Below are 27,243 nucleotides of genomic sequence, written 5' to 3' on the forward strand. Positions count from 1 at the left end.
AAATAGAAATTATTTTAATATTTTACAATATTAGTGTTTTACTGTATTTTTGATCAAATAAAATGCAACCTTGTTGAGCATAAGAGACTTTCAAAAACATAAAAATAAGTTTGTATGCATACACAGTTACATTTTGTAACTTTTGTTTTTGTTGTTTTTAGAATGTCAGTGTCACAACTTTACACTTCCTGTCTGTGCTGCGGTGAGTGCTCTTAAATTTATTCAGTGTGTGTAAATACATTGTATGTAGTCCATTTTGTTGTGTGCATGAATTACATTGCTTTAATGAATTGTCGTGTAGCTAACATTATTCCGTGACCTTTATGTTAAAGGGTGAGGAGAAAGTAGAGGATCCAGACCCCGGCGGCCCTTGTGATTGCCCGCTTTATCACTGCAGTAAGATTCAAACTTACACTCACAAATCTTAAAATGCCATGCTATTCAATGAAACTGAAAAACAACTCTGTGTTTATGTATCTCTTTGTGCTTGTGTGTGTAGAGAAGGCAGAAGTGTGTCTGTTTCAGGGTGTGACAATATTGAACCCGGGCCAGTCTATGGTGCAATACTTTGAGGGGGAACTGTGTTACACGGTTCAGTGCCTCACACATAAAGACCCCAGCACCGGCTTCTACGCCATGGAGGTCACCACTGCCAACTGCTCTGAGAAGTGTGAACCTGTAAGTCACATGACTAATACAACTTTCAATATACGTATTGCCTGCTGTTCCATGAAATTTATGAAAGTCTAGGACCTCTAGGTTTAAAAGGCACATATCTATGGAAGCCCGTTTCCGCCACTAAATAAAAAAATAAAGAGTAATTGCAACTTTTTATCTCAGAATTCTGACTTTTTTTCTCACCACTGCGAGAAATAAAGTCAGAATTCTTACTGAGAAAAAAAGTATATCACGCAATTGCGAGTTCATATCTCATAATTCTGACTTTATAACTCGCAATTGTGAGAAAAAAGTCAGAACGACTTTTTAACTCGCAGTTGTGAGAAGAAAAAAACTGAATTCTGAGATAAAAAGTCGCAATTACTCTTCTTATTTAGTGGCGGAAACAGGTTTCCATACATATCATGGCAGAAAAAATTGCTCTTCTAAATTAAATATTTCAATGTACAATGTAGACTTGAGTTAGTCAGAAAGGATCTACATGAAATGATCTACATACAGTGCATTTGGTTATGTTACAGCCTTATTCCAAAATGAATTAAATTATTGGTTCTACAAACAATACTCCATAATGACATGTTGATGTTTCAAATCTTAATTTCACGTTGTCAATATGGGGTATTGTTTGTAGAATTTTAAAGGGAAAAATATGAATTTAATCCATTTTGGAATAAGGCTGTAACATGACAAAATGTGGAAAAAGTGTAGCGCTGTGAATACTTTCCGGATGCACTGTATATAAGTCTTAAAGGTACAGTACCAATTTCAGCCATCTAAGAGTTAGACAGAAAGTAGAGGATTCTCATGTAAAACTAAATTATAGCTGGTGTTCATGGAATAAAAAATGCTTGAAAAGTGTAAAATAGACTATATTTCTTATATTTAATTTCTTGTGTTATGAATTTAAAATAATATTTTATATGTAAATACTTATTTGTTTACATTTCTGTCACTATAGCATCAGGTTTATGTCCCATCATCTGATCCACACGTGTGCTGTGGCTCCTGCAAAAACATCTCATGCTCATATCCCAGTGAAAACGGGACTACAGAAGTATTTATGGTAATCTGCACTCACCTTTGGGTGCTTTTATTAATGTTACCCCACACTTAACCTTGAAGGAAACTTTCTTACATTATTTACTGTATTTGTGAACATTCTCCCCTTTTTGGATGTTCACAAATGGATGTTTTGTCAGATTTTCTGGGGGCGTTATCAGCAAATTTATCCATAAAAAATAATACTACTGTTGGTCAGACACACACATAAACACACATATACACACACACACACACACACACACTCACACCCACACACACACAAAAAATCCTATCATTGTTTTCAGGAAATGGCCTCAAATGCATTAACCTGATTGGGTGTTTTTGATGTGGTTTGCAGGCAGGTAGCTCATGGGTGGCTAACTGCACACGGTTCGACTGTATGGAAACTGCGGTTGGGGCAGTAGTTCTGGCCTCTGGAGTTGTCTGTCCTCCTTTCAATGACACAGAATGTATTCAGGTCTGACTCAAATCAGTGCTTTCCGTTTTCTTCTATGTATACTTGTGTTGTTGTTCTTCTGACCTCTGTGCTTTTGGTTTCAGAATGGAGGCGTGGTTCAGACGTATGTGGACGGTTGCTGTAAGACATGTGAGTAGTGTGTGTCTGGGGCTGGCTGAGCTTTCTGGGAATGCTGGGGGCTGTCTGGAACAGCATGATGGAGAAGTGCTGGGCTTATTAGCTGCTGGTTGCATACTGTGGTTAGATGCTCCCTGATGTCCCAGGGGGAAAAAATGAGTGCTGCTGTACATATCTCATGGGCTTTTTCATTCTTTTCTTTCAATTTCAATTGTGCTTTTCCTTGTCCTTGTTCCTAAAATACAATGATTGTACATGCTGTAATCTTGGAAGAAATGTATAGATTTTAGCTTGTTGTCAGAAACAGGGTTTCTGTGACGAAAGCCTAATGAAAGCCAGATTGCTATACAATTCCCCTCTCTACGCGTTCTTAACTTTGTCTTTGTCTTTTGTGTAATCTGTGGTTCAGGCTGGTTCTGTGCTATGGGATTGGTGTTTGTGGTTTTTAACTGTCTTTTGTCAAAGCTTGATGCTTTAGGTATAAACAGGTTCAGATGAATAACTGTAGCAAACCTTGAATTATAACAATAAGTAATAAAGTCGTCTTTAACTACTAGAATAAACATAGAAAAAGTATGGGAATTCATAGGTTAAAAGGTGTGCGAACCCTGTATTTTACAAAATATGTATGTAAAAATCAAAAGGGACCCACTTTATATAAGGTGGCCTTAACTACTATGTACAGACATTTTAATTAATCATTTGATACAATGCACTTATTGTGTATACATGTTTTTACATCGTACTTAAAAATAATACATGCATGTATTTAGATCTGTAATTTATTTCTGTAGTTACATTTATAAGTACATTGTTGACCCATCCTTTACAACTAAACCCACCCCTAAACTCACCCATAGCACCACATCTGTCCCTAACTCTACCCGTATCCACTTCAATATCTGCAAAAGGGTTTTGCAATACAATATGAACACAATAAGCACATTGTACTTATTTTGATGTAAGTATATATAGTAGATAAGGCCACCAAATATAAGTTGGGAAAAGAAAGACCCAACAAAAGAAAGTCCCGCACACTATCTACTTATAGAAGTGTAACAAATTGCTTTATATGCAGCGTTTGGTCCCATGACCTTCATCTGGCTAGCCTGACGTGGTCATACTCAATTCTAGTCAGAATATGAGTCTGAAACTGCTCCATTGGGCTGTGATTATGGGCCGTGTTACAACCGAACCAGGAAAGACCTCAATTGGATAGACCTACAACCAATCAGAGCAACAAAGCAACGCATTGTCAAATGTCAACAGAGTTCAACTGCACTGTGTTGCCAAGTCCGCGTTTTTTCCCCCGCGGGTTGAAGCGACTATTATGTGATATAAAGACCCATTTGGCAACCTTGCCAAAATAACACACATTTTACCCCCCAAACGCCATTTTTCGCCCATTATAATATGCTGATTGGGGGCTCAACAAATATTTCTTATTATCAATATAGAAAACATAGTTTTTTTTTCAGGATTCTTTGATTATTAGAAAGTTCAAAAGAACAGCATTTATTTGAAATAAAATCTTTTGTAACATTATAAATGTCTTTGCTGTTACTTTTGATCCATTTGATGTGTCCTTGTTGAATAAAAATAAATATTACTGATCCCAAAACAGTTGAATGATTAGGTATATATATTTTTGCATTACCCATAAACCAAGGAAAGCATATTGGAAAATGCTGCATGAATCTGTTTTTATTTAAACTCTTAGATAACACCCAGTTTTCTTGATTATATTGGCATGGCATGCTAGAGGGATTCAGAGGTGATTTTGAGGGAGAAACTCAACATGTGCCTTTGCTGGCTATGTGCTATTAATTTGCTTTCAACAAACTGGTACGTATTTTTTGTGTAAGCGGTGGGTCTGTGCATCTTTTTACGCATGAGGGCACTTGTGGGCACAAGTTTGTGTGTTTTTGCACTGGTTTGGGGGCTCTTGCCTTTTTGCTGAAAGCTTTACGAGCGACTTCAACCAAATGAGTTTGATACAGACTTGTGAGTTTGTGAACCTGCCCCTGTGTGTTTCTCAGGTGCTGGACTTGGTTTGTTGCCTTTTTCCGTTAGTCCAGTAACACCCACTGCTAGTACTAACTGTGATACAGGTACTCACTCATCTACTGAATTATCTTTATCTGTGTCTCGTAACATTTTGTGTGTTCAAAAAATATATATATTTTTGACTTATCTCTTTCAGTCTTACCATTATTTTCTTTAAGTTTGAGTGAATTGATTAAGTGTGTGAGACATTTGGGCTATAATAGACATTCTATCATCATCTACACACCCTCATGTTGGTTAAATTCCTTAGACAACTTTTATTTTTTTTACCTTATTTTTTTATTTTTTAGTTAAGCCTTGTAAAATGAAATATTCTAATATTTACAGAAAATCTTGCCTCAGTTCTTCAATATAAATTGGCCTTGTTTAATTCAAATATGACACATATTTTGGTGAACACATGAAATAAATAATTTTTGTTTGGTTGAGCACCCTTGGATATGCGCACTTTTGGTTTTTTATTTTAAAAATTACCCCTTTATTTAAATAAAACAAGGTCACTTTTATGAACTGTTTGGCAAAAAAAAAGTCACTGTTGTGCTCCATGAAAAAAAATAAGAACAATATGGGTTTCCACAACATTAGTGTGAGTATATAATGGCAGAATTGTCATATTTTATGAACTATTCCTTTTAATTCCTGTACACATGAACATCCGTCTAACATTCAAACACAAACACAGGCACAACTGCTTTCCAAAAACGCTCATCAGCTGTCCCTCCCACCATCTCAGACACACAGCTGTGAAGTCTTGATTTATTTCCTGTTGAAACCCCCTGATATCTTCAAAACCTGTCCTCCATTTGAACCTCCAGAATCTCAGTGTAAAAATTAATGAGCTGGGAATTTACAACACACACACACACCCTGCCCTCAAAAGAATTAAATGCCTTTCATTTTATCATTGTTATACAAACAAAAATGATATATGGGTGAAAAGTTCAGTTCTCAATGGTGCCACTCGATCATTGTCAGACGTATGTCACCATGGGAACTAACATGTCAATCAAGTGGAGCCCCCAAGGTGCAGTCATAATAGTCACTGAGCCTGCTGTGTTAATGTGGTTTGATGTGTGTGTGTGTGTGTGTGTGTGTGTGTGTGTGTGTGTGTGTGTGTGTGTGTGTGTGTGTGTGTGTGTGTGTGTGTGTGTGTGTGTGTGTGTGCGTGTGTGTGTGTGTGTGTGTGACTCATTGTTACAGTCACATTTACAAAGATTAAACACTACATGGTTTAGTTGTCAAAACAGATCTCATGGATTAATATTCCAAGTGTGTGAAAATTCACTACTGAACATCTTTTTTTAATTTAATTTTTAATTTTATTATTAACAGATTATTTATCAGCACACATTATTTCAAATGTTTTTTACATAATCTTACCTCAAAATGTAAGAACTTGCTTCACTTCGAATGATGTCAAGTACACCTTATGGGCTATTGATTAATGTTGGGGGAAAAAACTATAAAGCAGCTTTTTTTTAAATCATGCCAATACTTAATAATAACAAATGCTGTAATTTAATGTTGGTTACTTTAATGTTACGGCAATAATAGGAAATAGCGATAGTCAATTCCGGATGGATAAAAAATGTCCTTCCACATTTGTTTCTAATTTTTCACATTTTTAATTTAATATATTTTTAATTATTTTTATTTTTATTTGTTGTTGTTTTTTACAATTGAAAATTGGCATGTTTGAGTTTTTTTTTTTTAAGTCACATTGTTTCTCTCCGTGTGTGTGTGTCTGTGTGTAGGCAAAGAAGATGGGAAAACCTGTAAGAGAGTCGCCATCAGGACCACCATAAGAAAAGATGACTGTAGAAGTAATGCTCCTGTGAGTGTGAAAAGTTTTCACAATTCCTATGGTTACAGATATACATTCTCTGCTGTTCTGTTCTATATATATAGTACATATGGAAAGTAATCAATACGCTTCCGTTTTTCCACATGTCAAATGGAATAAATTCAGTGTTCTCCCTCTCAATTCTACAAACAATACCCCATAATGACAATATGAAAGAAGTTTGTTTGAAATCTTTGCAAATTTATTAGAAATCAAAAATCACATGTACATATGTATAGAGGGAATACATCAACGTCACTTTCCTGCCGGAACACTCCCCCTCAGCCGGGGCTGGGTGGCAGAAGAAATGCTGCGTGACTGGATTTAATAGAGGAAACCACGAGTAAAACAAACGCTTGTCAGATTAAACTGAAATTTGGACATGATAAAGTGTGCCTTACAACTTACCACAGATCCAGTTATCCATGGATATTTACATGAAGCCAGGAGTAGTTTTTTCATGACATTTATTAGTCTAATTTCGATACATAAATTTGTATCGAATTTAAATTTGTATCGAATTTAAAAACCCTATTAGATCATCACAATTTATTGAGTGAATCCTGCATGTAAATGGGTCCGTGTATTGAAGCGTGTATGGGGCCGCTTGTCAAGAATGGAAAACAAACGTTTTATTCAGATTCTGAATACATTATAGACCTATTACTAAAAACTTTAAATTTTTACTTAAAATTTAAAACATTTACTTAAAAACTTAAAATAAAATTAAAATTAAAAATGACATTGCATTGCATAGACAGCACGCAAAGAGCTGCTGTCACTCATTCAATAAATGCAATCTCACAAAGTTCTACTATATTAATCAGTAAAGCTGGTATACAATGAATCTCTTATTTTCCCAATGAACTAAACTCAGCACCTGGACAAACACTCGAGCGGTGAGAGGGTTCCAAATTCAACACCTGTGATTGGCCAACTGCGTTGTAGAAATCTACAAACATGTCTGTGATTGGCTACATTACTCACTAACGCGAAAACACGTTGGAAATGTAATCATGTGATGAGTGCAAATACAGATAAACACTGGATCATTTGCTAGCTAATTTTCGCTAATAATATGCTATTGTTACGAATTCTTACAGAGGATTTCAGATCCTAGACAAGCAGTTATGGGCAGCGTTTCCCTCTAAAAGCAGAAGCAGCAACATGTGGTCCATTGGGTCCGTGGACAAACCCCCCCCCCTGGCGCCGGGCCTCGTTTAGTGTGTTTTCGCAGCATTCACGCTTTAATCCAGTGCTGCCTCTCAGTCTTTTTGCCACTCAGTATGGCGTAATCACAGTCACTCCAACTGAGGGTGACTTCACGTGCATTCCCTCTATTTAAAGCCTTTGCCATGACACTCAAAATTGAGTGCAGGTGCTCCTGTTTCCACTGATCATCCAGAACACACCTGTCTATATAAGGTCTCACAGTTAACACTGCATGTCAGAGCACAAAACCAAGCCATGAAGTCCAAGGAATTCTCTGTAGATCTATGAAAAAGGATTGTATCGAGTCATGGCACATCTGGGCATGGTTACTGACATATTTCTGCGGCATTGAAGGTCTCAAAGAGTACAGTGGCCTCCATCATCTAGAAATGGAAGAAATTTGGAACCACCAATACTCTTCCAAGAGCTGTCTAGCAAAGCCAAACTGAGCGAGCTGGGGGAGAAGGGAGGTGACCAAGAACCCGATGGTCACTCTGACAGAGTTCCAGCATTTCTCTGTGAAGAGAGAAGAACCTTCTAGAAGAACAACCATCTCTGCAGCACTCCACTAATCAGGCATGTGTGGTAGAGTGGCCAGACGGCACATGGCAGCCCGCCTAGAGTTTGCCAGGCTCTCAGACCATGAGAAGCTAAATTCTCTGGTCTGATGAAACAAAGTTTGAACTCTTTGGCCTGAATGGCAAGCTTCATATCTGGAGGAAAACAGGTACCGTTCATCACCTGGCTAATACCATCCCTACAGTGGATTATGGTGGGGGCAGCAGGGGAATTTTTTTTAGCAGCCAGAACTGGGAGACTAGTCAGGAACAAAGGAAAGATAAATGCAGCAATGAGACATCCTTGATGAAAACCTGCTCCAGAGCTACTGGGGCGAAGGTTCATCTTCTAACAGGACAATGACCATTAGCACACAGCCAAGATAACAAAGGAGTGACTACCAGACAACTCTGTGAATGTCCTTGAGTAGCCCAGCCGTAGCCCAGACTTGAACCCGATTGAACATCTCTGGAGAGATCTGAAAATGGCTGTGCACCGACACTCCCCATCCAACCTGATGGAGCTTGAGAGGTCCTGCAAAGAACAATAGGAGAAACAGCCCAAAAATAGGTGTAACAAGCTTGTAGCATCATACTCAAAAAGACTTGCTGTTATAGGTTTTTTCCTTTTTTTATTTCTAATACATCTGCAAAACTTACAACCATAGCAATATACAAAAGACTTATTTCATGTTGTCTTTATGGGACATTGTTTGTTAACTGAAAAAAAAATTACTCCATTTTGGGATAAGGCTATAAAAAATAACAAATGTGGAAAAGTGAAGCACTGTGTGCACAGAACAGAACAGAACAGAACAGAACAGAACAGAACAGAACAGAACAGAACAGAACAGAACAGAACAGAACAGAACAGAACAGAACAGAACAGAACAGAACAGAACAGAACAGAATAGAATAGAATAGAATAGAATAGAATAGAATAGAGAATTTTCTGGAGTTGTTAATCTCATCTCTCTTGGTTTTTCTCTTCAGGTGACTGTGTATTCATGTGATGGAAAATGTCCATCTGCCACCATCTTCAATTTTAACATTAACAGTCATGCACGTTTCTGCAAGTGCTGCCGTGAGAACGGCCTACAAAACCGCATCATTCAGCTGTACTGTACTCGAAATGCCACTACAGTGGACTATTACTACCAGGAGCCAATGGACTGCTCATGCCAGTGGAACTGATTCTTTGCGGACTGTGTGAAGTACAGTTAAGATCTCAGTGAGAGCTCTAGCCTGACGCAGACTTTGACTGCATATACAGAACAGTATCTGTAAAACTGCTAACTACTAACACCATCACTGTTTTTGTTGTCTTTGATATCTAAAATGTATCTGTAATATGTTAATCAAACATTCATTAGAATAAGAACAACAAACTGCTGTTAAATTTGTGTATTGTTTAGATTTTAGTGTATTAACATTTGTCAAAACATTAAATTACATGCGGAATAGTATTATTAGTATTAATATTTTCCATAAACATTTTAAGTACACTTATACTGTACATCTTAAGAGCTTAACTTAACCAAATGCTTTATTTAAATGCAACTGTGTAACAAAATCAGATTTCGTATTAATTATTTTTAATTACAGGAAAAAAATAACCACACCAGTCTTAAGTAGTTTTTTGATATTTCAGTAACATAGTAACAATAAGGTCCCAGTAGTTAACATTAGTTAGTACATTTACTAAAATTCACTGACAATGAGCTACACATTTATTATGGTATTTATTGTTGTTGTTTTTTTAAATGTTAGTTAATAAAACTACAACTGTTTAATGTCAGTTCCTGTTAGCTCAGGTCTGTTAAATAATATTAAGAGATACAACTTTTTTTTTTTACTAATGTATTAATACATTTTGAAATTGCATTAACATTAACTGAGTTTAATATATGCTTTAGAATATTTTTTTCTTTGTTAGTTTATGCACTGTAAAAAAAAACATGTTTTTACATTGCGTTAACTCCTCAAAATCAGTTAAGCACTTTTTACTTTTTTAATTCTACACAAGATTAAACTAAATTGTAAGTCAGTTTAATGTAATTTAAGTTGGAGTAAACTCCAAGGACTCTGATAAGGCGTCAAAAATTGTCATGGTGTAATTTAACGGGAAACCCTTTGAAGTTAAATAAAAAACTGCTTTAAAGTGATAACCACTAAGTTGTCTGATCTGTAATCCCACAGTTTTGGCTGTTTTCAGCATATGTCAGCAAACACTGGAAATAATATTTTTGTGACACTAGGATATTGCATTTATAGAGATTATAGATATATATTATATATTAAAGAGATTTGGTTAACTCAGACAACATATACTTAAATGTTTATCACTTTTAGCAATGTTTTATGTTACTTCATAGGGTTTCCTGTTAAATTACACCAAAATTGTGTAGTGACCACTGTATGTGGCTATGGGAAGCTTTTGGGTAGGCCAAATCCAGGCAGAAATGCCCAAAAAGGGTCCCAGAGCTAAGAAGGTTAATCCAAGTTGATTGTACTTAAAAAAAAATGTAAGGCTGCAACATTTTTTTACAGTGTGTTAACTAGTGTTGTTAACTAATGCTAGCAATTGGAACCTTGTTATATATTGTTACTGATATTTAGATTTTTCTAAAACAGATCCACACAGTAGCTTGACAGGTGCAGGCTTCAGTCCATCACTCAGTAGTTGTAGTGTTATGCTTTCATTGTGCTCTATGTCTAAAAAACATAACGTGATGAACTTGAATTTTCCATATAGCCATAACGCCAAAAATATGATTTCTGCTGAACTGAACAAAATTGCCTAAAATGATTAGCTTTTAGTAAAATACCTTAAAAAACCTGCATGTTATTGTCAATGTTTTTTAAATAATGAAATAAAAATACAAAAAATTGCACTGTGCAAATCAATCATTTAACTGATTTACCAATCTCTTTTGTAACATACCACTCAATAATCCACATTTGAGTCATTTTGAAAATATTTCACCTTTTTGTGTGAATATTTTTTTAATTCATACTGTAAAATTACCAAATGGACTTTAATCAATAAAACTCCCACAAAAAAAAAAAAAAATTGGCATCTATCTTGGCATCCCTCACCGGAAGTGAAGGATCTGCACCCTGATCTAATTTCAGCAGTGATTTATTAACTAGATCAGCCCACGCATGACTTGAGTTGTATCCTGCTGAGTTGTGTTTTACTTTCAAGTCGGATAATTAAAATGTTGGAGAAGTTCATCTCCTCCCTCGTGTACATCTGCTGAATCAGAATTTAAAGGAATGTTGCGAGTTTAATACAGTGAACTGTTTATTTCCACAGAGAATAACAGTGACTAATATCAAGCTTTATTAGTAAAAACAACAGTGCACTGACAATGGAAATCTGGGGTAGGACATTAAAGTGCAAAAATTCATTTATAATAAAGTATGTGAATTAATTAAACAACTGCAATCTTGCACGTCTATTGCAAGTGCATTTCAATGTGACTTGAACCTCAAGTATTCCAAACATTACATAGTGTTTATAAATGTCTTGGTCTTGACAGCTAATATAAATTGGGTTTTGTTCTAAGTGGGTGATGTAACGCACGTAGGAGTCTGGTGTTAGTGAAAGATTTTTTGCGCCTGTTTTGTTTCTTTTTACTTTGACCACATCTCCGTGACTGACCCTGCACGACTCCCACGTGCTGCCTCTGTTGTCTCGACATTATTCCGATTAGGTCAAAAATGAAAGCACAAAAAAAATGCAGTGGAGAGGCTATCTGATCTGACTGAATGAGACCCAGACGCAGAGCGGCTTTCAAGAGGAGGTGTGTTTGAATCCTCCAGTGTGTTTTGTTATGTTGTAAGATGCTGGCCTGGGCATTTGGATGGGCAGGGGAGGCGTGCCCTCAAGGAATGTAGGGTATTTTTTTTGTTTTATGTAAACTAAACTGAGCCAAGTGTTTTGCTCTAAGATGCCACGGAGTGCTCTTGTGACCACGAAGACTGTTTTAGGATGCTGCTGAAGTTTGACTGACCATAGTATTGGAGTGTAGGTTATTATTACAGTGCAAGCTGCAAGGCTAAAGTCCTTAGTATTTTATTTTAAGAATATGGTGTCGTCTATGGATACTGGAATTATGGGATGGAGCTCCACGGACAAAATACTGGCCTTGTTTTGGCAACTTCTGCACTTCTTTCAGGTAACAATTCATTTAAACAGTTAATTCTAGATGGATCACTTCTTCGAGTTCAAAAATGTAATTGTCTGCTGTGAATTACTGTGAAGAAACGGAGAAATATGCCTTTCTGAGTTGAATAACAAAACTTGTTTGTGTTAGAAACGTGCTAAGCTGCAATAGTTATGAAGAAAACTTTAAAGTCAACATGAAATCAATATGAAATCTTAATAAATGTTCTTGTGCCATTCACTAAGATTTTAAAGATAATACAAACTTTCATCAAAACGTAACTTTTGCATCTGAAATGACTTTCCTTTTCAGCCGAAGTCAGCAGAAATAATGTTAATAGCTGAAATCTGCCTTTTTGACATTGACAATATTGCAATAATTATTTTACCTCCCTTTAGAATACACTGTAAAAAAAAGATGCTGCCCTAATTTTTTTTAAGTACAATCAACTTTAAAGTTTAAGTCATTTCAACTTAAAGTACATTAAACTGACTTAAAAAAATGTTGAATCTTGCATAACTAATTTTGATGAGTTAAAGCAATTTAAACACATTTTGTCATTACTTATTGACCATTAATTTTAACAGTGTACAAGTCCCTTTTTTAATCATCGAATGTCCTATGTACATGCAGAATTGTTTTTTCATGTTGATTTTAATTGTTTTATATGGGAGTAAAATAAAGTAGTATTAAAGACTTGATAGAAAAATAATGATCTGCACCCAATCCTAGATTTTTCCTCTTGTGGTCATTCAGGCTTTCAGTCTTTCATGTCCCAGAAGTCCATCCTCTGTCCAAGTGCAGGTGGCGTTTCAGTGTTTTCCATCAAGGACAGCTAACTTTTACACACTTTCTTTGGGAAACAAGGTGCGAAGCAAATACAATTGCTCACACACATTGATAATATTTTTGATTAATTGAGTCTCTCCCCCATTTGTTAGGTGCTGAGTACTGCAGTTTGTGAAGACGTGTGTGAGTGTGTGATGACGTTCAGAGCAGCACAAGTGTATGAGAAACTGGAATTCAGCCTGCAGTCATACAATAAAACAGAACTGCTGGATGCCAAGACTTTCCACCTTGGTAACAATAAAGACAGCAGCTTCAACTACACAAATTGACATATTGTTTTATTTATTTAGAATGAGCTTTGTTTTGAATATTTTATAACTCTTGCTTTGCTCTGTTGTTAGTTCCTCTCCTGAGCTCCTCTTTAAGCATGAAGATCTCGTCCTCGACTGCCATGTTCCGCTGGTCTACATTTGACGGTGGAAATGTCTTGGATGTGTGTTTGGATGAGCAATGTTGGGTTGCATCTCATTTTCAACCATTCCACCTAGTGAACGGGTTACAGCCCGGACGTCGTTACAATGTCATTGTGAAAAAGAAAACATTCTTCCATCAGCTCCAAGTTAATGTTACACAAAGCCTTCAGGTGGCCATAAAAACAGGTATGTGTACAAACGTACTCTCACAGACATATTGTTGAGTCTGTGATGATTTGCTTATGTTTCTTTATTGCTTAAAGTGTTAGTTCACCCAAAAATGAAAATTCTGTCATTAATTACTAGATTTTTTTTTTTTTTTTTAGAGCGTGCAGAAATATACTTGTCACTTCATAACATTAATGTTGAACCAGTTGTCACATGGACTATTTTAACAATGTCTTTTCTACCTGCCTGGGGCTTGAAAGTGGCAATTACATTGCTGTCTATTGGGGGGTCAGAAAGCTCTTGGATATCATCAAAATTTTAAGTAGAGCCAAAATTGTTTTACTGGGCTTAATGCCATAGGAGAACCTTTTAAACTTTCTCATACTTCTTATTCGCCAGATATTTAGAAAATGACAATTAACATTTATTAAGGAAACTGTCATGGGATTTGAGATTTTTCTGCAGAACTTAAAATGCATTATTTCTCACACAAAGACTATTGTATGACTTCAGAAGACTTGCAATATAGTGCACGAAGGCTAAAAACTAGACTAAAACTATTAAAAATAATTATTGTTAATTTAAATAAAGCTGAAATAAAATATAAATTATACAAGTTATTACAGACACTTGTTGAAGTAATAAAATTACTAAAACTGAAAAGCTAAATTGAAATAAAAAATAATAAAAATGACAAAAGCACATTATTAACTAAAATTAAAATGGAACACTGAAAATGTAACAACTCAAATATTGATAAATAATGAATTGCTTTGTAATTTTTTCAGACAATATTATATTATATTTGACGATATAAATACTTTTGTTGCCTGAAAAAGTGTAAAGATCTACTTTTGTGTAATCTCTGTTTGTGCTCCATGAAAAAATATAATATACTGATTTAGAATGACAAATGTTTGAAGAAGATAAAAAATTGTATAGGAAATAGTATAAAACTTAAGACACTCGCACACACTGATGGTGTAATTTGTCCTACTGCAGGTCAGTGTCCCGTTGGCTGGTTTGCTGTGGAGTGGAGCTGTTATAAGGTGAGCCCAAGATTCATGTCATGGTCTGGAGCGAAGCAAATGTGTGAAAGATCAACCCGAGGGTCACATCTGGCCAACATAAAGACAGATGCAGAGTTTCTGTCCATCACATCCTTCTTAACGTCCTATAACCATCTTCTGCTGTTGTGGACGGCTTTGAATGACCATGAGGTACATGGCAAACACACATAAACAGTAATGATGTACAGCATTTCCTACTATTTTTGATAGACGTATGCATGTTTTTTTTTATATAATTTTTTTAAATACATTTTTATACAAAATTGAAAATTGAAATGGGAAATAACTATAACTTTGAAGGTTCATAAATGGCACTTACTGGATTAAACCATAGACTGTAAAAAAATATGGACGTAGTGTCCGTGACGTCACCCATAGGATTACGATAAGTCATTTTGAAGTGTAAAGTAGAGATGAGCTGGGTGTTGCCATCTTGGCAACACGTTATCACGCGTCACGCCCGGATAACAGAAAATGGGCAAAGAGGCGGGATGTGGGCGGAGCTTAGGTGACGCAATGACTATAGACGGCAGATAAATGGCTATCCACCTTCCATTCAAAGTAACCATGCCCTTAATTATGCTTTATATAAAGTGATCAAAGGAGTTATAAAAAAAAAATCACAGTTGTCATGAAGGGCAAAATTAGCCATATAGACCAACACCACAATTTGTACCAGGCTGTAAACATGTTTTTTCTGCTGTAAAGTTGGGAATTTTAACTTGGGGCTCAATTAAATTCTGTTCCCTTCTTGAGCCTGTCCAGTCGAGGAATTGCAGTTTAAATTACTTCCGCATCGGCTTCAAGAGAGACCGTGAGAGGTTGCCGCTTGGATTGAACATGCAATATAGTGAAGTCACTTTTTCAGTGGCCTTGGGAGCCTGAAGGTTTTTTCCCATAATAAACTTTAAATGGTCTTCTTGAGTTGTATCAAACTAGAGCGATGAACCAATCTAACAAGTTACTAGGTGAATCAAAACATTACAAACTTTTATTTGCAGCAAAAAAAGTATTTGAAAATCTGAGAAAAAGAGTGCTTTATGGGATTGGGCAGAGGCTGAATTTCTTTTAATCTTTGATTGGTGGAGCTTTCTTTGCAGAATCATGGGTAATGTAGTTTTTCACCTGGAATTCCACTGTTAAACACGATTGTAAAAAAATGAAATAATGCAGACTAAAGCAGAGAACAACATCATAGCTCAAAGCAGGTTGGTCTTTAATGGTTTATTAATTATCATTATTGAAAATATGAGCAATGGGATTTTTACTTCTGGAACCAGACTGTTGAATTCTACACTGTTTTACGTTTTTTTTTTTTATTGCATACTGAAACCGATGATGAAAAATTGGATGCAGGATTTAGCATATTCCATTCATCCTGTTTTTAATATCTACAGAAAGAAGGTGAACTCCGCTGGTCTGATGGCTCCACCTACAACTTAAATATTGAAGTGACATCATCGCTTGCACCCAATCAAACAGGCTGTGTGGCGATGCAGAAGAACGCCACTGGAGCAGGATACTTCTTCACTGCTTTCCTGTGTTACCTGCAGCTCCCCTATATATGTCAAGAGGAGTGTGAGTGAAGAAGAGAGATAAGGGTGGTATGATTTACACAAGCAGGACATGTTCCTCGATCAACATCCACTGTTGCTCTTGGAAAAATGGGTTGGGTTAGAGTCAGGATTGATTGGGTTGATAGGAATGTTGTTCCTGGACCAAGAAAGCATGTTGGTCCAGGAATATGTCCTGTTTTGATAAATCAAGCTGTGCGATAAGCATTTTCAGAGAAATGCCCTGAGGAAGACTGTATTGCTCAGAGGTTGCTCTTTAATAGCTGTGGATTTTCTTTTAAAGGAGCTATAATTCAGAAAATTTTGTTATTCAACAAAGTTATTCAAGGCTCTCAAGTGGCCTTCCCTCACTCGCTCACCCCTTCAGTGGAAGCAGGTAATTGTTGCGCAGTACACGCAGACTCCATCCCCAGGTGGTCCAGCCGATATGGAGCCATTTCGGGACCACAAAGTTACAACACAATATGTTGTGACCCCCACTGTGGTCCCATGTGTGTATTCTTCCACAGTACAGCTCCCTACGGCGAGCCTGTGTCTATCCTTTGGCAGTGCCCGCTCTGCCATCTCAGTCTGGTGTTGCTCCCCTGCCTATAATGGCCGGGGCCAACGCTGGGACTTCCGTATATTGTACTACCCATGGCCAGTCCATTCATGCATTCTCCACCTAGTAACTCCCTCTGGGCATGATGTGGCTTCCGCAGCTTCCCGTTCTCTTTATCTTGAAGCTGATAGGGGATCCCTGAAGTTAGACCTATTAACCACCCTGGACTCTGCCCATTGCCAGTTGTTCTGCTCCCTGACTGAGGGACCCTCGGCACGGCCGCTCTGGCACACAGCTGGCCCCGTGGCCTACGCAAGTATGCGTTTCCCCCAGTGAGCCATCTCGCACAGACACTGTGCAAAGTCAGGGAGGATGAGGAGCAGGTACTGTTGGTAGCTCCATATTGGCCCAACAGGACTTGGTTCCCGGAACTAGTGCTCCTCGTGACAGCACTTTCTTGGCCCATTCCTCTGAGGAAGGACCTCCTGACTCAGAGACCAGGCACCCTCTGGCACCTGCGTCCAGACCTCTGGAAACTCAATGTCTGGTCCATGGATGGGACGCGGAGGTTCTAGGTGGATTATCACAGGCTGTGGTGGACACCATCACTTACACTAGAGCTCCCTTTACAAGACGACTCTATAGCCCCTTTCACACTGCGATTCTGGCAAATACACGGATAATGCGACCCGGCATTTGTTCCCGGGCCGCTAGATTTGGCCCATTCACACTGCCAGCGAAATACCGTAATATGTACGCTTTCACACACATCCCGTAACAGTCCCGGAACGAGTTGACACGTGACATCCTGATTGACGTATAACGGCGAGCGATCTCAGCTTCAGCGCGGATAGTAAGGAGCTCCGTGGTCTCGACTTGTGTCCAGTTTGTTCACATTTCTGCTTGTTTAATTTTAGTTTCTTTTGTATACGAACACTTTATGCGTTTAAAACACTGACTAGCTCTTCTGGCACTGCAGGGTTGTATTATTGAAAAAACAAGCTCTAGGAGTCGCACGATAACTACGTACACGTTGCGGCATTAGTTTTGGCTTTTGCACACAGAGCACACAGCGCTCGTCCCGGGTCGAATCCCGCAGTGTTACTAGGTCCCCGACCCGGGTTCAATTCGGTAATCAATGCCGGGACGTGGTTGCTTTCACACAGAAGGCGACCCGGCAATGTTCCGGGAATATTGCGGGTCCGACGTGCAGTGTGAAATAGGATTATGTGTTAAAGTGGAACCTGTTCGTCGACTGGTGCTCTTCTCCCTGAGAAAACCCCTGAAAGTGGTCGGTTCAGGGCTTTCCTTCCTACAAGACAGGTTGAAGTGAAGGCTGTCTCCCTCCACCCTCAAGGTGTATGTTGCTGCTATTGCCGCAAATCATGTCATAGTAGATGGTAAGTCCTTAGGGAAGCACGATCTGATCGTCAGGTTCCTGAGGGGGGCAAGGAGACTACATCTGCCTCGCCTTCCCTCTATATCCTCTTGGGACTTAACTCTGGGGCTTACCGCACAGCAGAGAGCGCCCTTTGAGCCTTTGCAGTCAGCTGAGGTGAAAGTTCTGTCTCTGAAGACAGTACTCCTTACTGCATTGGCCTCCATCAAGAGGGTAGGGGACCTGGAGGCATTTTCGTTTGACAAATCGTGCCTGGAATTTGGGCGCGGTAACTCTCAGGTAATACTGAGACCCCGGCCCAGATATAGGCCCAAGGCTCCCACCATTCCCTTCCGGGATCAGGTGATAAACCTGCAACCGCTGCCTTCGGAAGAGGCAGACCCAGCCCTAACTTTTCTCTGTCCCGTCAGTGCCCTATGGACTTGCGTGGACAGAACGCAAACCTTTAGGACCTCAAAGCAAGTCTTCCTCTGTTACGGAGGACAGCCGAAGCGAAAAGCTGTCTCCAAGCAGAAGATGGCCCACTGGATAGTGGATGCCATCGTCTTGGCGTATCAATCCCAAGACGTGCCCTGCCCACTCTGGGTTAGAGCCCACTCCACCAGGGGTTTGGCCTCTTTTCCTGGGCGTTGGCTCGGGATGCCTCGCTGACAGATATTTGTAGAGCTGCGGGCTGGGCGACACCTACACATTCGCTAGATTTTATACCGTACATGTAGAGCCGGTAGCTTCCCTTGTGCTCGCTTCCCATAGCCAGTAACACCGAAGTGCCCGTTCTAGTGATGGCTTGCTGCACCATTCCCTTCCCCTTGGAACTGATATGATATGTATTTGCTCCAGTCGAGTTCCCCTTAAGAAGGCAAACCCTGTTGAGCCCTTCACAACCCTGCGGCAGTCAAACATGGTGGAGCGTCCGACGCCAGGTCTAACACTCGTATGGATTGCTGGAACTTGTGTTAGGCTGGGTTCCATATGTTGTGACCCCCATGGCGGTCCCATGTGTGTATTCTTCCACAGTACAGCTCCCTACGGCGAGCCTGTGTCTATCCTTTGGCAGTGCCCGCTCTGCCATCTCAGTCTGGTGTTGCTCCCCTGCCTATAATGGCCGGGACCAACCCTGGGACTTCCGTATATTGTACTGCCCATGGCCAGTCCATTCATGTATTCTCCACCTAGTAACTCCCTCTGGGCATGATGTGGCTTCCGCAGCTTCCCGTTCTCTTTATCTTGAAGCTGATAGGAGATCCCTGAAGTGATCCCAATTCGTTGGTTACGTCCGACGTACTTCTCTATTCCCTCCTTAAGGGAGCGAGGGTTACATACGTAACCGAGACGTTAGATATGTAAAAATGTGGTGCACGCTTTCCTCTCAATAAGAAGAACAACACACAACAAAAAATGACAGTGGTGAGAAAACAGTAGTTAAGAAAGCATCTGATCATAGTTATTTGTGGGTATGTTTGCACAAGCTCTGCAATTTGCTGGCATCATATCAACAAATGAGGTTATTAAAATTACACTCTTGTGAGAGTTGGATTATAAAGTAGGCTATATTTGAGACTATAGACTATATAGATCTGGCTATTTGATACTATAGTTTGAATCAAGGCCATAACCGTGTCTTGAACATTGGGGGGGGGGGGGGGGGCAGTATTTATTCATTGTATTTTTGCAGTGTCTATGGGGGTTAATAAATCCCTTTTCTTTGCATGACACATTGACATTACAGTAGAGAATATACTGTATTACGTATGCAATACATCATAGAACACAATACAGGTTCTTGGGAGAGCGTGTAACATCCTTTTGTTTAAAAATGTCCCTTTATAAAAATCTATCTAGTACAGATTTCCATACAACATAGAAGGTTGGGGAAAGTCTCAACTTTTCCCTCATTCCTTTTAAGCTGTCCACACACTGGTAATACAAAGCAACGCATAAATAAAAATTCTTACATATAGCCCCTATAACCAATAAACCCTATTAGCTTTGACTGCAATGTTTTTCCAGCATCATTAGAAGAATTAAAATTAGACTCAAATGCTGGCATACAAGACAAATATAAAGCCATAACATGAATGTGGATTGGAGTTATTGTTGTTAAGTAAATCTAAGGCTAAACCTATTATAAATAATTGAAACACTAGAGAATATACATGAGATGAAAAACTGTGATAACTGGAATCTTTTTGTGATAAACATGGGGAAGAAATTAAAACCTTCAACCCATCTCTAGTCTATATTTTGTTGGGTAATAGTACACTGTGATGTCCACTTGTAAGGACCCTTCTTTAAACTAGAATGACAAATGTGACACCCTGTGGTCAAACTTCAAAGATTGGCACAAAATTGCTTGTCCATTAAAATGTGACAACTGGTACTTGTATTTGCAGTATAGTCTCCATTTACTCTTCATTTATTTTAATTTCTGTATGAGCGCTAACAATATATGAGATCTTTACAAGATTTAATTTTGGGCTTTCTTTAAGAATAATCTTATCTTTGTGTGTTTCTGTTACAGTGTTGCAGAGCAGTAATGAATGGCTGTACCTGGAGAGCGTGTATGAGACAGAAGCAGCATTTATCTGGTGTAATGAATCTAACCTGGACTTACCTGCTGGTTTTTCACTCGCTCTACAATCAGAAGATGAATCAATGGATGGAACCCTGACAAATATGCCACTTACAAACACTCAAGACAGAGTGAGAATTCAAGGTCTCTCTCCTGGACACCTCTATTATTTCTCACTGGTTCTTACACGCCCCAGTGGGGCGTCTCAGACACTTAGACACATTTTCATCGCCAGTACAAGTAAGTCTCTACATCTACAGTACTGACACACAATAAGGGAAATAGTTTACCCGTAATAGTTTTTTTTTTTTTTTGCAGAGCCAAATCCACCACAGAATCTTACAATGACAGCTGTTACGTCTAATCAGATTGCAGTATGTTGGACCGCCCCTGATTCTACCCAGAATGCTCTGTTCAAGCAATACATTCTGCACTGGGTGGATCTATCCTCTGGCAGAGGCCATTCTATTCGGTTAGACAAGACAAATCAGAGCGCTGTGATTGGTGGGCTAAAAGCATATCATGCTTACAAGATCACAGTTTTGTCTGTCACTGCTCAAGATGTGGAAAGCAATGACATTATGTCCGTGACTGTCATCACAGGTAGGTTTTGCAACAAAGTGTGTAAGGGAAACTGAGGGGTGAATTTACTTTTGTGTACAGGATTTCCATCCAAAACTCATGTTCAACAAAAAGACGATACACAAAATTATCACTGTGCAATGCATATTTAAATGAAAAAATTATATTTAACATATTTAAATTCTTTTCTCAGCAAACTCACCTACTGAGTGCAATTTAAGCTGTAATTTTTTTATTTATGATTTATTGTGTCATTCCATATTGAATATACACTGATCCGGCATAACAATATGGCCACTTGCTAATATTTCCCCCTTTTGCTGCCAAAACAGCCCTGACCCGTTAAGGGCATGGACTCCGCTAGATCCCTGAAGGTGTGTTGTGGTATCTGGCACCAAGATGTTAGAAGCAGATCTATAAATTGCAAGGTGGGGCCTCCATAGATCAGACTTGTTTGCTTAGCACATCTCACAGATTCTCGATTAGATTGAGATCTGGGGAATTTGCAGGCCAAGTCAACACCCCAAACTCATTGTTGTGCTCATCAAACATTCCTGAACCATTTTTGCTTTGTGGAAGAGCGCATTATCCTGCTGAAAGAGGCCACAGCCACCAGGAAATACTGTTGTAAAGGGTGTACATAGTCTGCAACAATGCTTAGGTAGATGGTACGTGTCAAAGTAACATCCACATGGATGGCAGGACCCAAGGTTTCCCAGCAGAACATTGCCCAAAGCATCACACTCTGCTTTTGCCGGCATGCCTTCTTCCCATAGTGCATCCTGGTGCCCTGTTTTCCCTAGGTAAGCAACACACACATTCACCCAAACATCTACTTGATGAAAAAGAAAACATGATTTATCAGACCAGGCCACCTTCTTCCATTGCTCTGTGGTCCAGTTCTGATGCTCACATTTCCACTGTTGGCACTTTCCATGGTGGACATGGGTCAGTATGGGTACCCTGTCTGGTCTGCGGCTTTGCAACCTCATAAACAATAAACTACGGTGCACTGTGTATTCTGACACCTTTCTATCAGAACCAGCATTAAGCAATTTGAGCTACAGTAGCTTGTCTGTTTTACCTTCGCTCCACATGTGCATCAATGGGCCTTGCTGTCCTTGGACCACTTTTGATAGATACTGACCACTGCAGGCCGGGAACACCCCACAACACCCCAGCTGCATTTTTGGAGATGCTCTGACCCAGTCATCTAGCCGTTACAATTTGGCCCTTTTCAAACTCGCTGAAATCCTTACACTTGCCCATTTTTCCTGCTTCTAACACATCAACTTTGCGGTCAAAATGTTCACTTGCTGCGTAATATCCCACCCACTAACAGGTGCCGTGATGAAGAAATTATACGTGTTATTCACTTAATCTGTCATAATGTTATGCCTGATCGTGTACTGTGCATGTGTGTGTGTGTGCGCCCTTGTATATATTACATTGTGGCGACCAAATGTTCCCATAAGGATAGTAAAACCTTAGATCACTTTACAAAAGGCTTATAAATCATACAGGATGATGTTTTTTGAAAATGTAAAAATTCAGAATGTTTCCTGTGATGGGTAGGTTTAGGGGTAGGGGCAGTGTAGGGGGAATAGAATGTAAAGTTTGTACGGTATACAAACCATTAAGTCTATGGAGAAGTCCCCACAAAGATAGTGAACCAGACGTGTGTGTGTGTGTGTGTGTGTGTGTGTGTGTGTGTGTGTGTGTGTGTGTGTGTGTGTGTGTGTGTGAGCCTGTTTATGTGGTTTATGAGGACACAAATTTGTATAACTACATGGGTATTACACTGGTATTACACTATAAATGTGGTTTATGAGGACATATCAAATGTCCTCATAATTCAAATGGCCTTAAAAACATACTAAATGATGTTTTTTTTTGAGAAAGTAAAAATGCAGAATGTTTCCTGTGATGGGTAGGTTTAGGGGTAGGGGCAGTGTAAGGGGATAGAAAATACATTTTGTACAGTATAAAAACCATTACGCCTATGGAGAGTCCCTGTAAACCACATAGACCAACATGTGTGTTTGTGTGTGTGTGTGTGTGTGTGTGTGTGTGTGTGTGTGTGTGTGTGTGTGTGTGTGTGTGTGTGTGGTCCTCACAAGAATAGTGAAGATATATTTTGGTCCCCATGAACAAATAGCTTAAAAATTACACTGAGTGATGTTTTCGGAAAATGTAAAAATGCAGAAAGTGTTCTGTGATGGATAGGTTTAAGGGGGTGATAAACTATAAAGTACTTTTGTACAGTATAAAAATCATTATGTCTGTGTAAAATCCCCATAAAACATGAAAACCCAGTGTATGTGTGTATTTGTCAATACTGTAAATTGTGCATGCAACTTTTCCCTATTTTTACATTTAGATTACATGATGCTGTCATCTAATATTGTACTTAGCATGCATTTTCAAAAACATGGAGATCCACACAGATTTTTTGTGCATTGATGTCTGTGTGTTTTAGAGGTTAGTCCTCCACACAAGGTCTCAGTTGAGGCTGTGGGTCTGGAGAACGTGACTGTGTGCTGGTGGCCTTCGCCCGATGAGGAAGTTGATGAATATTACATCCGACTCTGCCCACGATCAAATCAGACCCAAATTCGAAAGTTCTGGGTAAATGGCTCCACCTGTGTCACTCTTACACAGCTCAAACCAGGTGGGACGTATGAAGTGGGTGTGGCTGCAGTGAAGGACAACAACAGAAGTGCACTAGTTACTATACAACAGACTCTGAGTATGATTAGTTTGTTTTGATCTTCCTTTTCCTTAATTTCCATTACAATGCTTCTAAGTCTAATATATGCATTTTTATTTCAGAACCTAAAAGCGTCCAGATAGCTGTCCCATATGCAGTTGACACACATTCTGTGGAGCTCTTTGTGCAGATGCCCAGAAACAGTATTTACGATGGCATCACCATTACTCACCAGAATAATCGATCTTGGACGCCAGTGTCCAAAGATAGCACCAAAGTGCTAGTGAGCAACCTGAATCCAGGGACGCAGTATAACTTCTACGTGTTTGTGACCAGCAGAGACACAAGCAGTGACGGTTTTGCTTTACCACCTGTGAGGACCTGTGAGAAAACATTTAAGAAACTTTTTTTCTTATTGCTCACATACTGTAAGTACTGTACAAGTCAAAAGTTTGGAACCATTATGATTTTTTTAATGTTTTGGAAAGATGTCCCTTACACTCACCATGTTTGATCGAAAGTGGTAATAGTGTAATATTGTGAAATAGTAATATTGTGAAATAACAGTTTTCTATTTTAATATATTTATTTAAATTGTGTAATTTAGTCCTGTGATAGATGGCATGTGATGGTCTTCAGTGTCACATGATCCTTTAGAAATTATAATATACTTATTTGCTGCTCAATAAGACATTTTTATTTGGCCCTAAACCAGAAAAAAAAAAAACTTTTATTCAGAAAGGATGCATTAACTTGACCAAAAATTAACATCTTCAGTGTCACATGATCCTTCGGAAATGATTTATGTTGAAGAAACTTTCTTATAATAAGATGTCATTTTGATCAAATGAATGCATGATTAAATGGTGAGCATGAGACTAACAAAATCTTAATGATTCAAAAATGTTGACCAAAAGTGTAAACATACTACTTATTACAAAGAATATATGAAAAACAAATATGCTGTCTGCAAGAAAAGTTCAAATAATCCTACATTGTTGTCACCTGACCTTGTTACATTGCTTGTTTTAATGCAGCAAGTGGTGTCCAGTTTTAATTTTGAAATAAAAATGTATTTTTCATTTGAATCTAGATTTGCACAACATGTTGCTATTCCAAACATAGTCATAGACTCTCTGGGACTCCACTGGTGAAGTACTGAATATGAATGCGTGTTTATCTATTTACAGGTTTATCTCCTCCCACTCATGTGCATGCTGGTGTTGTGACTGACAGCTCCATAGAGCTCTTGTGGGACAGGGCTGAGGGGGACGGCCATCATTACGAGGCGCTGTGTATGAACTGCACTGATACTGTCATGGTATGATCCTGTGTTTGTGAGTACACATCCTGTGTATGTCTGTTTCTTCTTTTAAGTGACAGATCAGGTTGAAATTGCTTCTTGAGTGGACGACCTCATGCAGTGCAGAATTTAAAGGAGAACAAAAGTGCCCGGCAGTTGCTCATATGTGTCAATGCCAGTTTGCCACCATCAATGGAATCACCATTATTTTTATGAAACTAAAGTGGAATTGCACTCAGAATATTTTGAAGTCAATGTTTTATGCTGTCCTTAAATAATAGATACTCAAACAAGGGGAAATAGTTTGTTTACTACTTTGCTCTGTCTGTCTTCTCTAGGTGCAGAAGGTAGCAGACACAAAAGCAGTTTTTAAAGACGTGATAGCAGGAAAGCTATGCAACTTTTCAGTCCGAACTGAGAAGGAATTTTTCAGAGACAGTCCAGCAGTTATTATCACCATCAGAGCTGGTAAACATACATTCACACAGGCTTAACTACTTACACTACCATTCAAAAGTTTAGGTTCAGTAGACTTATTTTTTATTCAGCAAGAATGCATTCACTAAATCGAAAGTGACAGTTAAGACTTTTAAATTGTTTTAAAATATTTATATTTCAAATAAATCCTGTTCTTTTGAACTTTCTATTTATTAATTTCGTTTTTGAGCAGCAAATCAGCATATTAGAATGATTTCTGAAGGATCATGTGACTGTAAGGCCAGAAGCTTACGCTGCTATTTTGAACCAATAATCATAAAAAAAAGCAGTTGAAGGATGACATCCATAATACAGTCATTTATCTGGCTCCAATACAATTAACCCTAGAAAGGGCAAGACCGTAAAGAGACTTCAGAAAATAATTTCCATCTTATTAGGACACTAATAAATCAATATCATGTTTGTTTTAATAAAACATTTATTCTCTCATAACTTAAACTAAACAAATAGTATAAAGCCTATTTATGAATATATTAGCCTACTGTATGATATTTAATACGTACATTTCTAGGGCCTATAAATTCTCAATATGTCCAAAACTTCTACTTCAAGCCTTCTGCCCTCTGATTGGTAGTTCATATATATGTATTTTTTAATATATATATATATATATATATATATATATATATATATATATATATATATATATATATATATATATATATATCAAATTTATATTTATATAATTGATATATGTATAGTCTTTTTTGCTCATATATCTTTAATGATTTATATAAAGTAAATGTAAGATAAACATTTACGGGACTGAAGTAACTTGGGTTTACTAGATTATACATAAATAATTTTGTTAAAAATTAAAAGTTATTTTGACAATTTGTTTATGTTAATTAGTGTCAAATATGACACAATAGGCTTTTGGGGAACATTTTACATCTCTCAATTATCATTGATTTGCAATGAATTGCATATTTGAGCCATAAAAGTGTGTATAAAGTATAAAGTGTGTATAAAGCACATATGCATATATATAAAAGTTTGCGTGTGTTTTTTGTTGACTATCATATTACACACACACACACTTATCAGGCTTTTATGGCTCATATGTGACCACAAAACCATAAGTCGCACGGGTATGTTTGTGGCAATAGCCAACAATATATTTTATAGGTCAACATTCTTTTATGCCAAAAATCATTAGGGTATTAAGTAAAGATCATGTTTCATGAAAATATTTTTTAAATTTCATGAATATATCAAACATTATTAGAAGTAGTAATATGCATTGCTAAGGATTTCATTTGGACAACTTTAAAGGCGATTATCTTAATATTTAGATTTTTTTCACCCTTAGATTCCAGATTTTAATCTTGGCCAAATGGTGTCAATATCCCAACAAACCAGACATCAATGGAAATCTTAGATATTCAGCTTTCATGAC

At 38.1% G+C, this 27,243-nt stretch overlaps 2 protein-coding genes across 5 annotated transcripts in view; both read left to right on the plus strand.

Annotated features, from left to right (window-relative positions):
- otogl (otogelin-like) overlaps positions 1-10,830 on the plus strand; it is a 66,057-nt gene extending 55,227 nt beyond the window's left edge. Inside the window, exons 51-59 of one of the 2 annotated variants that reach the window (XM_067419985.1) lie at positions 162-202; positions 333-396; positions 500-678; positions 1,637-1,741; positions 2,078-2,197; positions 2,281-2,326; positions 4,354-4,425; positions 6,136-6,215; positions 8,987-10,830. In XM_067419985.1, the coding sequence (XP_067276086.1) occupies positions 162-202; positions 333-396; positions 500-678; positions 1,637-1,741; positions 2,078-2,197; positions 2,281-2,326; positions 4,354-4,425; positions 6,136-6,215; positions 8,987-9,187 (908 nt within the window). In that variant the 3' untranslated portion in view covers positions 9,188-10,830. The remainder of the gene's footprint in view (positions 1-161; positions 203-332; positions 397-499; positions 679-1,636; positions 1,742-2,077; positions 2,198-2,280; positions 2,327-4,353; positions 4,426-6,135; positions 6,216-8,986) is intronic. The other variant, XM_067419986.1, reaches the window with a different exon arrangement.
- A 1,243-nt stretch (positions 10,831-12,073) lies between these two features.
- ptprq (protein tyrosine phosphatase receptor type Q) overlaps positions 12,074-27,243 on the plus strand; it is a 110,515-nt gene continuing 95,345 nt past the window's right edge. For all 3 annotated transcript variants that reach the window (XM_067420003.1, XM_067420004.1, XM_067420005.1), the window contains exons 1-12: positions 12,074-12,177; positions 12,922-13,032; positions 13,107-13,245; positions 13,356-13,613; positions 14,598-14,815; positions 16,063-16,243; positions 20,701-20,991; positions 21,070-21,354; positions 23,813-24,082; positions 24,166-24,426; positions 25,234-25,364; positions 25,685-25,814. In XM_067420003.1, the coding sequence (XP_067276104.1) occupies positions 12,088-12,177; positions 12,922-13,032; positions 13,107-13,245; positions 13,356-13,613; positions 14,598-14,815; positions 16,063-16,243; positions 20,701-20,991; positions 21,070-21,354; positions 23,813-24,082; positions 24,166-24,426; positions 25,234-25,364; positions 25,685-25,814 (2,365 nt within the window). In that variant the 5' untranslated portion in view covers positions 12,074-12,087. The remainder of the gene's footprint in view (positions 12,178-12,921; positions 13,033-13,106; positions 13,246-13,355; positions 13,614-14,597; positions 14,816-16,062; positions 16,244-20,700; positions 20,992-21,069; positions 21,355-23,812; positions 24,083-24,165; positions 24,427-25,233; positions 25,365-25,684; positions 25,815-27,243) is intronic.

Source organism: Pseudorasbora parva, chromosome 16 (genome assembly GCF_024679245.1).
Source record: "Pseudorasbora parva isolate DD20220531a chromosome 16, ASM2467924v1, whole genome shotgun sequence".
In the NCBI taxonomy this organism is placed as follows: domain Eukaryota; kingdom Metazoa; phylum Chordata; class Actinopteri; order Cypriniformes; family Gobionidae; genus Pseudorasbora; species Pseudorasbora parva.